The 12,620-nt window shown below is 51.7% G+C and overlaps 1 protein-coding gene across 1 annotated transcript; it reads right to left on the bottom strand.

Annotated features, from left to right (window-relative positions):
- Nucleotides 1–3,106: 3,106 nt before the first annotated feature.
- On the bottom strand, nt 3,107–12,055 carry SYNDIG1L (synapse differentiation inducing 1 like). The gene is made up of 4 exons (XM_027638295.1): nt 11,525–12,055; nt 10,915–11,370; nt 9,533–9,670; nt 3,107–7,932 (listed from the first exon to the last, which is right to left on the bottom strand). The coding sequence occupies exons 2-4, from the start codon at nt 11,341–11,343 to the stop codon at nt 7,774–7,776; spliced, it is 726 nt and encodes a 241-aa protein (XP_027494096.1). The 5' UTR covers nt 11,344–11,370; nt 11,525–12,055; the 3' UTR covers nt 3,107–7,773.
- Nucleotides 12,056–12,620: the final 565 nt, after the last annotated feature.

Raw genomic sequence — 12,620 nt, 5'->3', positions numbered from 1 at the left:
GGGGCCAAGGCTTGCCTCCCAGATCAGATGCAAGGGTGGAGATGAATGAGTGGGCACAGGCCTGTGTGATGGCAGGGATGCAGTGGCAATGTCTGAGATGCTGGTGGTCCTGCCCTGAAGTGGTGCTGTACTGGGAGGCTGAAACCAGCTGTTTGGACCTCTGCCCTGTGAGCATCTTGGGGTGCAAAGCCTCTGCCTGACTCCAGAAAGCCTCATCCCCTTAGTGTGTGTGTTTTCCTATGGTGTCTGCCAGCATGGCTGTGCGGGACTAAACTGTAGGAGGTCTGGGGCTGGCTGCTGCCATTGAGGTTTGTGGTAACAATTGCAGTACCTGCTCTTGTTTCCTTGGAAGCTGCCAGGAGTCAGAGCAACCTACAGATGTGAGGAGAGAGCTTCCTGAGGCCTGCATGTACAAGGTCAGCCCCTGAGGCTGAGTTGGCAGACCTGAGTCTTTTTTTTTTTTGCCCTCAGGGTCTTTGCAGGGCCATTAGGAGCTCTGGTGACCTTGTTAGAGTTGAGATGCTATAACACATGTCGTGGTGTGTCTGTTCCCCATCTGTCCTCCTCCCCCCAATCTTGCTCACAAATAACTTGTTTTTCCTTCCTCAAGATGTCTGGAACCTCTCTCACTGACTGCTGCAGCCCAGTTGTGCTCCTGACATAGTCTGGCTTTGCTCCCTGTGAGCCTCCTAGGGAGAGGGGCCCTATGCTAGGAAGTGTGGCTGAGTTTTCCTCTGCAGTAGCCTGCAGGAGAAAGGGGTGCTCAGGGTTGTCCTGTGGTGATCTTGGTTTTGAGCTGTGAGGTGGGGCAGCGCAGGAGGAGCAGCATTGAGCCACCATCTGGGGCATCTCTTAAACCATTTAGTTCCTTGTCCTTAGTGATGGTGGGATCTCACCACCATCCATACATTCCAGCATACCCTGTGTGGTCCCACAGGAGGGGTTCTGGGGCAGGGGTGCTGTGGGAAGGGAAGCACGTGGGGAGCAAGGGAAGAAGCAGGGAGCTGCCAAGCACTGCTATGTACTGCTGCAGAGAGCCCTGGGCTCTGTGTGTCAGGAAGTAATTGGAGTAATTAGCTGCCAGGGAGGACTCATCTATGAACTCCTCTAAGGGAGTGAGCTGGTAATTACTCCAGAAAGATTACCTGTGTCTCCAAACTGCTGGAGGCTGGAGACAGCTGCTTTTAGTGGCAGTGGTGGCTGCAGCAGCAGCTTTGAAGGTGGACACAAGACCCCCAAGAGTGTTCCCTTCCTTGTCTGAACCCAAGGAAGCAGCAGGGAGGGTGAGTTTTCTGCCTGTGGGTGCTGACAGAGGTTCATGTGGGTGGCTCTGAAGCTGGGGCAGACTGTGTCTGGCAGCAGGGCTGGAGCATCCATTAGCATGCCATAGCACAGTGGGTGGCGGTCAGCTGCTGCTGGAGACAACTGGGCATCAGTAGAGCCTGGGGGAAACCTGTGTTGTAGGGCCCAGTGCTCTGCAGGGGGCAGGAAAGGCTTCTTCTGCTTCCCATCACCAAACTCTCCCTTAACTGGGAGTGCTGCATGCATCACACCTGGGCAGTTGCAGGATGAATCTCTTCTGGGTGCTGGTCTTGGGCTCCCACCCCTTGCAAGATGTTTTTTGGAAGTCTTAGTGAAGAGATTTAGGTGTGATGGATTTTCTACCCTTAGCTGGATGCCTGGGGCAGGGGGGAGGGAGGGGCATGGTAGGAAAATAATACTCATCCCTCTGAGGGATTTTACAAGTGCCTCAAGTGCCTTTATGTTTCTCCCTCCTTATGCTTTGATGGCAGCAGGCCATGGTGGGTCACTGCCACCATGGCATCACCTAAACAGTGAGTGTTCATTATTTATTGATGTGGTTCGTGGCTGAGCAGAGCTTAAATGGGGGGGAAATTGTTGCACTTGATTTGTACATGTCATGCTGCTCTCATGTTGAGCTGGTGGTGGGAGATGAAATTGAGGCAGCCTCAGCTGCTCCACATCCAGATACTGGATGGTAAATCTCTCTCTTTGCATGTATGCAGTGAAGTTTAGCTCAGGTGCCACCTAAACTTCCTCACACAGAGGTGCTTATAGCGCTGACCCCAGAAAAGGTGAAAATTAAAAGGTGACTGAAAAGCAAAGGCTGGGGGGTTGCAAAGCACTTGGGCAGCAGCTTGCCACCTACCTGCAATTTAGGGCTCTGCTCTGCCACTAATGCACCCAATTCTTGTCCGTGGGAGGTGGTTTGCAGATGCAGAAGGTGGCCAGTGCAGCACAGTGGAATAGTTGATTATGCCCAAGCGCTGAGCTGGTATGTGTTAGCTCAAGCATGGCTTTGCCTCCAGATTTTGCACAGGCAGTTGGTTCGTTGGTCTTAAAAGCATCTCAAGGTGGCAAAAGGGTTACAGTTCACAAGATAGCTCCTGTGCTTTGCTGGGAGCAGCGCACTTGTAGATGTATTCCCCAAATGTCCCTATGCCTGGACACCGCTTGGACAAGGACTGGGGAGGGGGCTGTGCTAGGACAGACTTTGGCACCAAAAGGGACAGATGAGCAGTGGAGGGTGATGCCAACACCCTCCAGTGTGTCACCCCTCCAGTGGCATCACAGCAAGCCCCATGGCTCCCCACTGGCCATGGGGACAGCATCTGCCTTATTCTCAACAAGGTGTGCCTACCTAGCGCTCTGTTCCCTCTTGACACCATTTGTCCTCTTGCCTCGTGGGGACAGCTCAACCCCAGCAGTGTGCTCCTGCACCTGTGGCTACTGGAGGCTGTGGAAGAGTGAGCGAGTGCCTACATCTGCAGGGAGAGGAGAGGTAATGAGCCTCCTGATTTCCCAGCAGCTGATGCCTGAGTAATGGCTCTTAATTGGCTTCTCTCTGCAAAAATCCTCTCCTGCCAGCCCCAGGAGAGATGGCATTGCCACAGGCTGTGCCTCCCCGTGCTCTCTCCACTGCAGGCTGTTTTGAGGAAGCAAAGAGGAAAGGATAAGCTAACTGAAGAGATGCACTGCTAAATGATTTTTAATTTTTTTTGGGCAGAAATAGAAGATGCCCTGTTTCAGATAATTAGCTATTTCCTTACTGGGTTACTGTGAAGGGAAAACACTGACTGTGCCATTCAGTGAGCCAAAGGACTTACTCTGCTTTTATTTCCCAGTGTCTCTTCTCACCAGCCTCCAGAGGACAGATGGGGGGAGAACTGAGGCATTTCTGCCCCATCAGCATGGTTACAATCCCATCCCACTGACATGTGCTGCTCAGAGAGCAGGTGGTAGCTTTGCCTCTGCAAGGGGCTTTGTCCTCCCAGGCAGTGAAGGTGCAGGGAGTACAGCAGGAAGGATACCTCATGTCCAGCCCTTGTGGTTTCCACATAACCCACATTGCGGCTAACCCCAAGGAGAGCAGGTGAGGAGGCTGGAAGGACCAGTGAATCTCTTCATCTGGGGACAGGGACCCACAGGGGGCTTGTCTCCCCCACAAACTGCACCAGCTTTTTTCCCCCTTCTCCTCCATTCTATCGCCTCATCCCTGAGGGAAGAGGAGCAAGATCCAGTAGGGTCCCATCCCAGCATCCCTTGTTAGCACTCCCCAGGCCCCATTTGTAGCCAGTGGCCCCATTCTGGCATGCCACAGCACTTGCCAAGGGGCGAGCAGTGTGAGCAGAGCTGGGGGAAGCAGGCGGCAGCTCAGATGCCTTGGTTGCTCAGATCTGCACTGAGGTGCTGGTGGTTTTTCCCTTGGTAGCTTTCTTCTTGGCTGTATCCCAGAAGGAGGCAAGATTCAAAGGCCACCCCCACCCTTGGCACAGACTCCATCCTGTCGTTAGCTGTTTCTGAAGAGAAAGGCCTCCTGGGAAGTGCTCACCTTGACAGAAGAAGCCCAAGATGGAAGAGCATGTTTTCCACTGCTGGCAAAAGAAACCAAATCCCGGTGCACTTCAGACACTGCTGTTCTGAACTCCTGGCTGAGTGAGGAGCATCTCCAAGGCAGGGGAGGAATGGAGGGCATGTTCAACCAACCCAGGGAGTGGGTCTGGCTTGGTCCCCAAGGTCTTGTCCTCACAGCAGGGAGGGCATCTGGGACACCTGGTCATGATACTTCTTGCAACCCAAAATCCAGTGTATGAGGCAAGAGAGGGGTGTTTGGGCACAGATTTGGGGAGATGAGGAGTAAATGAGATTTCTGGTGACTTTCTGTGTCTGTTTCTTGGTGACACTGCCTTAGGACAAGGGCTGGGAGTACTGGTGGGGGGACTGGGCCAGGACATGGTCATTTAGGGAGCAGTGGGCAGGAGGGCAATGGGACAGGGTTGCTGGGGCCAGGGTTGCAGGACCGCATCTGTGCTGGGGGTGCTGGACAGCACAGGGACAGGCACCCGCAGCCAGATGGTGGGGAACTCAGTTGCAAAGAGATATCCTAATTATGGAGAACACATTATTCATTAATAGAGGAGTTATTCTGATATGTCCTGGGACTCTTCAGCACCTCATGATTATTTTTTAAAAAGAATACAGGGAAGGACAGCAGGTTGTGGTGTACACTCTTGTAAGATATCACTGTTTAATTGACCCTCCTCCACCTCCTTCTCAGAGAACCCCAAATCCTCCCTCATCAGCCACCAGAAATCTCACTTCCCCATCGCCCCTTTGCACAGGCACAGATGGTCTCTGCCCTTGCTGCCCTTTGCATCGCCTCCTAGAGCTGTGACCTGCCAGGCTCCCTTCTCCTTTCTGGGCTAGACGTTTTTCCAGGCCAGGACTTGGAAGCTATTCCTCCTTTGCCCCTCCTACCCTCCTTTGCGTTTCTGAGTATTCCCTCTGAGATCAGGACCATTACAGGGCTCTGCAGTAGGGCTGGGGGTCCCGGTTGGGAGAGGGACCCCTTTTCTGGGAGGACAGGAGAGAGGGGGTGAAGAGACACCTCTTCCACAGCCACTGGCATGGTTTAGTTTAACTTTTTTTTTAAGCTTAATCAAATTTCTGGAGCTTGTGTGTTCCTTGACTGCTGTGTCTTGTTGCCTTTTTGCCTCCTTCCCTTCTGCTCAGGTGGCTGCAGCAATGCTGTGAATCTGTAATAAGTTATTCTGCAGCAATCTCCATGCTGGTCCTCAGATTTCAATTTCCACTTTTCCCTTCAGGCTGTTTCTGAATAATTTCTCCCTTTGCAAAATGCCCCCCTTACAGATGCTCTGGCACAGCCCCTTTTCCTCTTCCCCACCCCCAAGGTCATCAGAGATTCAGGCTATTAGTGGAAAACACTTTAATTCTGTTGGCCCTTTGGCCTGGTCCTTCCCCAGGCATCTCCAATTAAAAAAAGTCAAAGAAGCAATTTGGGGGGCAGGGGCACAGGCTGCCCAAGGGGAGTGGGCTGGGGGCTGCTGACCCCACCCCCACCCATGGCAGCCCTGGAGGAATCCAGCTGGAAGAATAACATATGCTCAGGTAAATGCAATTTCTTACTGTAGATTTTGGTCTAGCAGCCCCAATGATTTTGTCTGGACCAGAATTGGTGGGAAACCTCCACCGCTGCCCCCCAGCTGGGGGTCCTTGAAGGGGATAGACAAGGAGGGCTTTAGCTGGGACAGCAATGAGCTGGGGCTTGTGGGGCTGGTTGCCCTGGCTGCATGGGTACCCAAAAACATCCCCTCTCTGAAATAGTGCTCTTGTCTTTCTTGGTTATTTGGAGCGATGGACAGCCAGGATGGCTGAGCACATGCAGGACAGGGCAATGAAAACAGTCACTCAACTGCTGGGCGAGTCTGCCCCTTATCACTCCTCTCTAAGCCACCTCATCTCTTTTGGAGACCCCAGCCCTTCCCTGCAAATTCTGTCTCTGTCCACCATCAGAAGCAAGATCTGCTTGTTCCCTCCTATGTTTTTATTCTTTTGCCCCTCTTCAAGCACATTTTATTTTACGCTTCTGCTATACACACAGCAGCCGGAACACACACATTGCTCCAGTCTCTCTCTCCCTAATTCTCGTCCCTTGCACACAGGGAAAACAGCCTACACCACCATCCCACTCTCAGTGTTAGTTGCTCAGTGTGATCTACATTGAAATACATCTCCATCCAAGTTGCCCAGACACTGGCTAGATTATAACTTCCTTTGGGAACGGCATAAACACCTCCAGGTTTAAGTAAGCGTGGCACTCTTGCAAAGCTCACCTCTTTGCTAGCCAGCTCCACATTCTTATAAACAGAGACTTTTCTCCTGCTTTTTTTTATTAGCTCTTCCATGTTATAAAACGTAATGGGAAGTTTCAGACCAGCTTCTGTACAGGTCTCTGATGCGCTTCTCTCTTTTATGGCTCAAGTACAACAGCAATTGCAGACATTAACATGCTTCTTTAGTATGAAATGTACATTTGAATGGCACCCAGCTGGAGGAACATGTTGTGCCTCTTGCAAAGCTGGCTGCAGCCTGCCCAGAAACCTTAGGAAGGGGGTGAGGGGTGCCCAGAATTTGCCTGCAGTCCCCTGCACATGAGGGAAAGAGGCAACAGGGGAGCCATGGCCAGGGAGAGGAGGGATGGTCAAGGTGGATGCTGGGGAGTAGGGGGTGAGGCATATCCTCTTAATGCCTTTTTGGGGCAGCCATTGCCTTCATACCCACCTCTAAAGTACTTAACGTGTCTCTGACAATATACGAGTAAGCAAAAGGAAGATGTATGTGGGGATGCTGGGGATTTCCTTGTCAGCAGAGGCTTTAGGAAGGATGGAGATATCCCTCTCCAAGGCATGGGAAGGAGTGTGTTGGGGTCACCCCCTGTGTCTTGGGCTCCCTCCATGTCTCTTCCTTCTCTGGATCTCATCCCCTTGCAAACAGCACTCCCGCCTCAGACTCTGCATGTGATGTCAGCCTTTTCTTTCCATCCTTCTTTGTGTGCAGGGCCCTGACCTTGTGCCAAGAGTAGAATCCTTCAGGCCCTCACCCCTCCCAGGTCACTTCTTGAGTAGAGATTCCAATTACAAGTCTTTTTAGGGCCCAGCACTCTGGGATGGCAACTGTATGGGGGCTCAGACTTGGGATCATCATGACAGTCATTATTAACATGGAGAAAACATTGCTGTCTTTACCGGCCTGCACCAGGAATGGAAGAGATGTTGTGCAACCACCAGCCTGCCTTCCTCCTTGCTTCTGGGATAGGCCAGCAACTGAGATTTCTCCTGTGGATCAGGGATCTGATGTGTAGAGCAGAGAGATGTGTAGAGCATGCCCTTTGGTCTTGTTCATGCTCTGTCCTCCTACTTCACTGCATCTGAGGAGCCAGGTGCCGCCCCATGGTGCTGAAGTGAGAATGCTGTCCCCATCACAGGAGTCTGGAGACCCCACCAGGACTTGGGCCTCCTGGAAGAAACAGTGGTCATTCTCTGGCCCCATATCCCCTCTCCTCCCTGTGTGCCCTCTTCACAGGCCAAGCTTGGGCACCAGCAATGGCTCTCCCAGCTACAGGGCAGAGAAGGGAAGCTGTGGCCCCAGATGAGGGGTGGTGGCACCAGCCCAGCAGCAGCATGCACATCTTCCATCAGGCAAATGTGCTCCTCCTGGTCCCAGCAGCCAGACTGGTTCTCAATTTCCTGTTGTTAGATGGTAGCACACTACAGCCTTGGAGAGAACAGGGATTTACTGTTTCTCTGAAAGGAGAAAAAACCTGCATAGTGCATCCATGCCAGGGTCTGGCTGTGCAAGCAGCCTTTGCAGGCACTGGTGCTCTGTGCTCCACAGGAAAGCTCAATCCCAGGAGGGCCCCAGCCAGGGACGGCAGTGACGTGCAGGTGGAAGCTATACATGGCCCCCTTTCGAGAGGTAAGCAATCAGTGCTACCACCACCCCGATGTACACTCCTGTGCCGATGGTTATGGAGAGCGCCGCAAGGAAGAGAGCTCGGCGGGAAGCTGAACTGGCCAGATGGAAATCTCCTTTGGAGACAGCCTTGCTGGTCTGGAAGGAGAAGAAATGCTTGTTGCTCACAGCTGTATCAACCTGGCCTTTTACTCACCATGCAATTGTTTCACTACTGAGTCAGTCTCCCTTCCCTGGTCACTGTCCCATGGCAGCTGGGAACAGACAGCACGGTGTTTGCCAGTTGGGGAGGGCTCAGAACAGCAGTGCCACCTACACACATTTCCCTGTGGATTTTGCCTCCAAGGAAGCGTGGGCTTCAGCTGCTTGTCTGAAAGCACCCATCTGGACACTCAGCCAGAGCTGTGAGTGGGAGGCTGGACCCTCGTAAGAGCAGGCAAATGGTTGGTGCTTGGGGTGATGGCTGTGTGGCACTGACTACATACCAGTATACCCTGTACAGACATGTACTGAGTACTGCCTAGTCTCAGGGAGTTGACTCCAGACAGCATGGTCCATTGGTCTGGCTCTGCTGCCACCTGGTTTTTCATGTGGGGGGTTTTTGGTTGAAGCCTACTTGCTATAGAAGGGCTGATGGAGCCAGCAGTGGAGACAGATGTGGGTGTTGGTTCTCTGTGATGGCAACTTCCAGCTTCTCTAAGTGCTCAGGGATCATTCTAAGTGCTCTTGGTATTACTTACTACTTGTATTCAAGTTGCCACATGGAGGTCACTGTGCACAGACATCGAATAAAGAGATGGTCCTTGCCTCAGTGAGTGAACAAAAGGGGTAGTTATAGCAAATGGAGCTAGATATAAATTGCCCCATATACGTCATCACATGGAGAGTGCACTGTGCTATATTGCACCACGTGGAAAAATGTGAAATCAACTGCTCCTTGGGGTCCTAATCAATTAATGCTTCCCCTGCCTCTCACCATATCTGTGCCAGGCACTCATATAATACACTTTTCCATTTCTGTTCCTATCCTCTCGATTTAACTTCTTAATACCTCCCCCCACCTATTCTTTGTACAGAAGCATCTGTGCAAATGTGGAGTAAATCCCTTAGCTCTGCATGAATTATTCTGGGTCAACATTAAGTAAAGTGAGCCCAGGCTCTGGGCTAAGCCCTCAAGAAGGCAGCAGCTCCTGAGCTGGTGCAGCCAGAGGGCCACCTCCCTCTCCAGCTTCTGCCAGCCTGGCATTGGCTCCCATAGCTTAGCCAATGTGCATCAGAAACAAGTACAAGAGAGGAGCTGTAGTGTGATATGGACATCAGGATCTCCTTTGTGTCCAATTTCCAGAGCAGCCTGGTTCCTATGGCATGAGCTGCCTCAATCTGGGTCATGGTGTAGAACCTCCGCTCTACTGGAGAGTGGGAGGACAGGTGGGAAAATGCCAGAGTGAGAAGCTGGGCAAAAGGCCAAGAGCAACTCCAGTTCCCTAAATAACACCCAGAAGACCCAAAGGAAAAGCCTGACCCCCAGTAACCCACACCAGAGCTGGAGGGCTTGCAACCCCGCAACAACTGTGGAGACATCCAGCATCATCCTTTGCCTCAACCCTCAGAGTTATGGCTGTGGCACAGAGATGAGCCTTAGATCCAGAAAGGTGCCGGCCACCTCCAGGGCTGCTGTGGCTTGCAGGGCCCTTGCTCCAGCACTCAGCACACACAGGCAAGCAACAAGATCTCTTACCCCTTGGGAGAAGTAGAAAGCAGCAATCCCCAGGGGCCAGAAGCAACACAGCATGGAGAAAAGGGCCAAACCCAGGTGGTCCCTGGGGGGAAGCATCAGGAAATGATCTTCGCTTTCGCTGTCGCTGGAGGAGTCGCTCTGAAAAATGAGATGAATTCAGCACATGCCCACCTCCCTGTGCCTCACTATTGGCTGCATCTCAGCCCCTCACCTCCCAGCTTCTGCTCTCTCCTGGCCCTATCACATATTTTCATATGATTCCCACCAGCAAATTCAAGAAGTAAATTTCAAAAATATTTTAGACTCTTCAGCGTGGTTTAATGAAGAACAACATAGCTCAACAAATTCAAAAGTGGAATGGATTCTTGGCTCCCTGCCAGAGCAAATGCTGAGCTCACTTGCTGGGGGTCTGGGATTTCCCTGCATTAGAGAGAGTCTTAAACTGAAATATCTTCAGTTTTGGCAGAACTGACTATTTGTCAGCTTAAACAAAGTTAAACAAAGTGCCTTATCCCCATTAGAGACTAGGAGATCAATATCCTGCTAAACTAATTTAGGAAGTGAGGGAAAGCAGTTGAATTGGAGCTTCCATTGCAGGGGCAACATGCCTTCTCCCCCCAGTAAGTACATTGCTCAGTGGCTGCAGTCAACACTCCTGCCTTTGGGCACAACTTGGCCAGCCTCAGACCACCCTAGAAGTGATTTGTCTCAGTGGGGAAGGCATGCAGAGGTGGGGACACCTCTGATGCCATCTGAAAAGGCCACATCACCAACACCAAAAGCAGCAGAGCTGTGCTGGGTCATCAGACATCAGCTCCAGTGGGCTCCGGGGACCCACTTCCACCTCTCAAGGTCCTGGACAATGTTCCTAGCCTTGGCACCATTGCTCAAGCCATGGTGGGGCACAGCACAGCCATGAGGCTGCTTTGTCAGCTCTCATTCTTCCTTTGCAGGATTCATCCTGTCTTTATATATAAGCTTTTTCTCAGCTGCTGCCATCAGGCATATGAATTTTGCTGTTATGCAAGAACTGCTGCTTCTCCTCAGCTCGAGTGCCACAGCAGCAGCAGGCTGCCCTTGTCAAAGGGTCCCCATATCCCAAGGGTTGTGCAGAGACCCACCTCTCTTTTGCTCCCAGCAGCCTGTAGGTGGGCTGCTCTTAGGGAACGTGACCTCTTTCTGAGGTCAGCACTGAGGGAAAAGGAGCAGAAATGATAAGGAGAAAGAAGAAATACTGGGTGCACAGGGAGACTGATGAGGCAGGAGATGGTAGGGTGTGGGGGGAGCTCTGGGTAAAAATGAGAGAATAAATTACCGAGAATTTGAGCCCATGTTCAGAATTACCACAGGAGTTTAGTGCCATCCCACCTGGTAAAGCTCACCTCATACTCCTGGAGCTCATCTTCCTCCACCTCATAGGACACAGTTTGGATGCGGATGTCACTCTCTACCAGGCAGGACCCTTGCGCCTCGTGCCTTTCAGGAGCTTCGGATGGAGCCTCTTTGCTTTCTGTAAAAGTGGTTTCACAGCTTTCTGTTTTGCTGTCCTTGGCCTTGAGAGTGGTCTCATCCTTCACCAGGATGAAACTGGGGCCGTACAAGGCTTCAACAGCCAGCTGCAGGGAACTGGCATCCAGCAGCTGGTGAGTCCTGGCACCGCCAGCGTTTTGGAAGATGTAGGAATACAGTTTCCCTTGGCAGTGATGACTGGAGTAGTCCTGGCTGTGATGCTGGTGGTAAGAATAGCTGCTGCGAAGGTGTCCGTTGGCCTGGGCCAAGAGTGGGTTTTGCAGCTCACGCACACTCTCCATGCTGTTGGTGGTAGTGGAGAAGAGATCCTGCAGGAGCAGAGGCGGTAGAAGGGAGGAGACTTTTATTACTGCAAGGCAAGGGAGCAGAAAAGCCTCTCACCCATGCAGAGTTGATGTCGAGATGAGGCTAGTGGGAACAGAAAATATTGGCAATAATGGAGAAAACAAGAGTCCTCCCCACCTCTGCACAGCTTGAATGCTATCTCGCCAAACAGAGCATCTCTTCGTCTCTCCCCTGCTGGTAGTAAGATAAGGATGCAGCCCTGCAACAAGATGATCTGATTCAGGCTGGATTAAGATGAGGATTTGGTGTATCTATAATGCATCTTGGGTTGGCCACGTGCAGCCTGACAGGAAAGGACCTACTGCATCTTTTCTGCTGGTTCATAATGTGTGCTGCCTAACAGACAGCACAGAAGTAGTTAAGAGACTGACAGTCACTCAAGGGGCCTCCCTGACTTCCCAAAGCAGAGGGTTGCACAGTGAATTACAGTCCTCTGGAGATTACACATACACCTAACTGACTTTCAGGTAGATGGGAGGTTCTCTAGGGCTCCTCCAAGGTTGAGCTGCAGCTGGGGCAAGAGCAGTGAGCCACCAAGGGAAGGCAGGGGGCTGCTGTGAGGACATGGAGGTGGTGTTTAGGCTGGGTTGGGAGTGTTGGATGCTCAGCCAGCCATGAGGAGGAACGAAGAGATGCGAGATTAAAGGGGAGATCCCAGGGGGCTTGGTCCACTTTGAAATGATGACATTCTAAGTAAACGATCCATCACATCAAAGCAGCTCCACCCTTGGGTACCACAGCAGCGGTACAGCCTTGGCTCTGGGCCACCAGCTTCAGAAAATTCTGACTCCAAACAGGATCCTCAGCTACAAATGTCAACATGGGTTTATTCCTTGGGGAAATTCACCTCCCTGTCCCTTCCTCAATTTCAGAGTGTCGAAACCTTGTGCTGCCTTTTTTTTTTTTACCCATGAAAATTTCTGAGATTAAATATTTCCACCCCTTTTCTTCAGAGGAGCATTTGCTATTTTGGCTTCCCAACCCACCTTGGCACAAACAAAACGTGCAGTGAAATATCAGTGTTCCCCAGGAGAGAGAAACAATTACTTTGTGCTCTTCAGTACCTGAGCCCTGCATTTTATGGTCTCTCTCTAGCACTTTCCTGGCTCCTAGACCATGCCACCTTATTGCCTTGCAACCCCAAATGTTCCTGTCCTTCTTAGAGATCTCAGTCACTGAGTCCTCTGCAGGATGCTGTGTAGCAGAGGCACAC

Source organism: Corapipo altera, unplaced genomic scaffold (assembly GCF_003945725.1).
Source record: "Corapipo altera isolate COAL_440 unplaced genomic scaffold, ASM394572v1 23, whole genome shotgun sequence".
Classification (NCBI taxonomy): Eukaryota; Metazoa; Chordata; class Aves; order Passeriformes; family Pipridae; genus Corapipo; species Corapipo altera.
The sequence above is the reverse complement of the archived record's forward strand: the minus strand, read 5'-3'. Positions and strand labels throughout refer to the sequence as shown.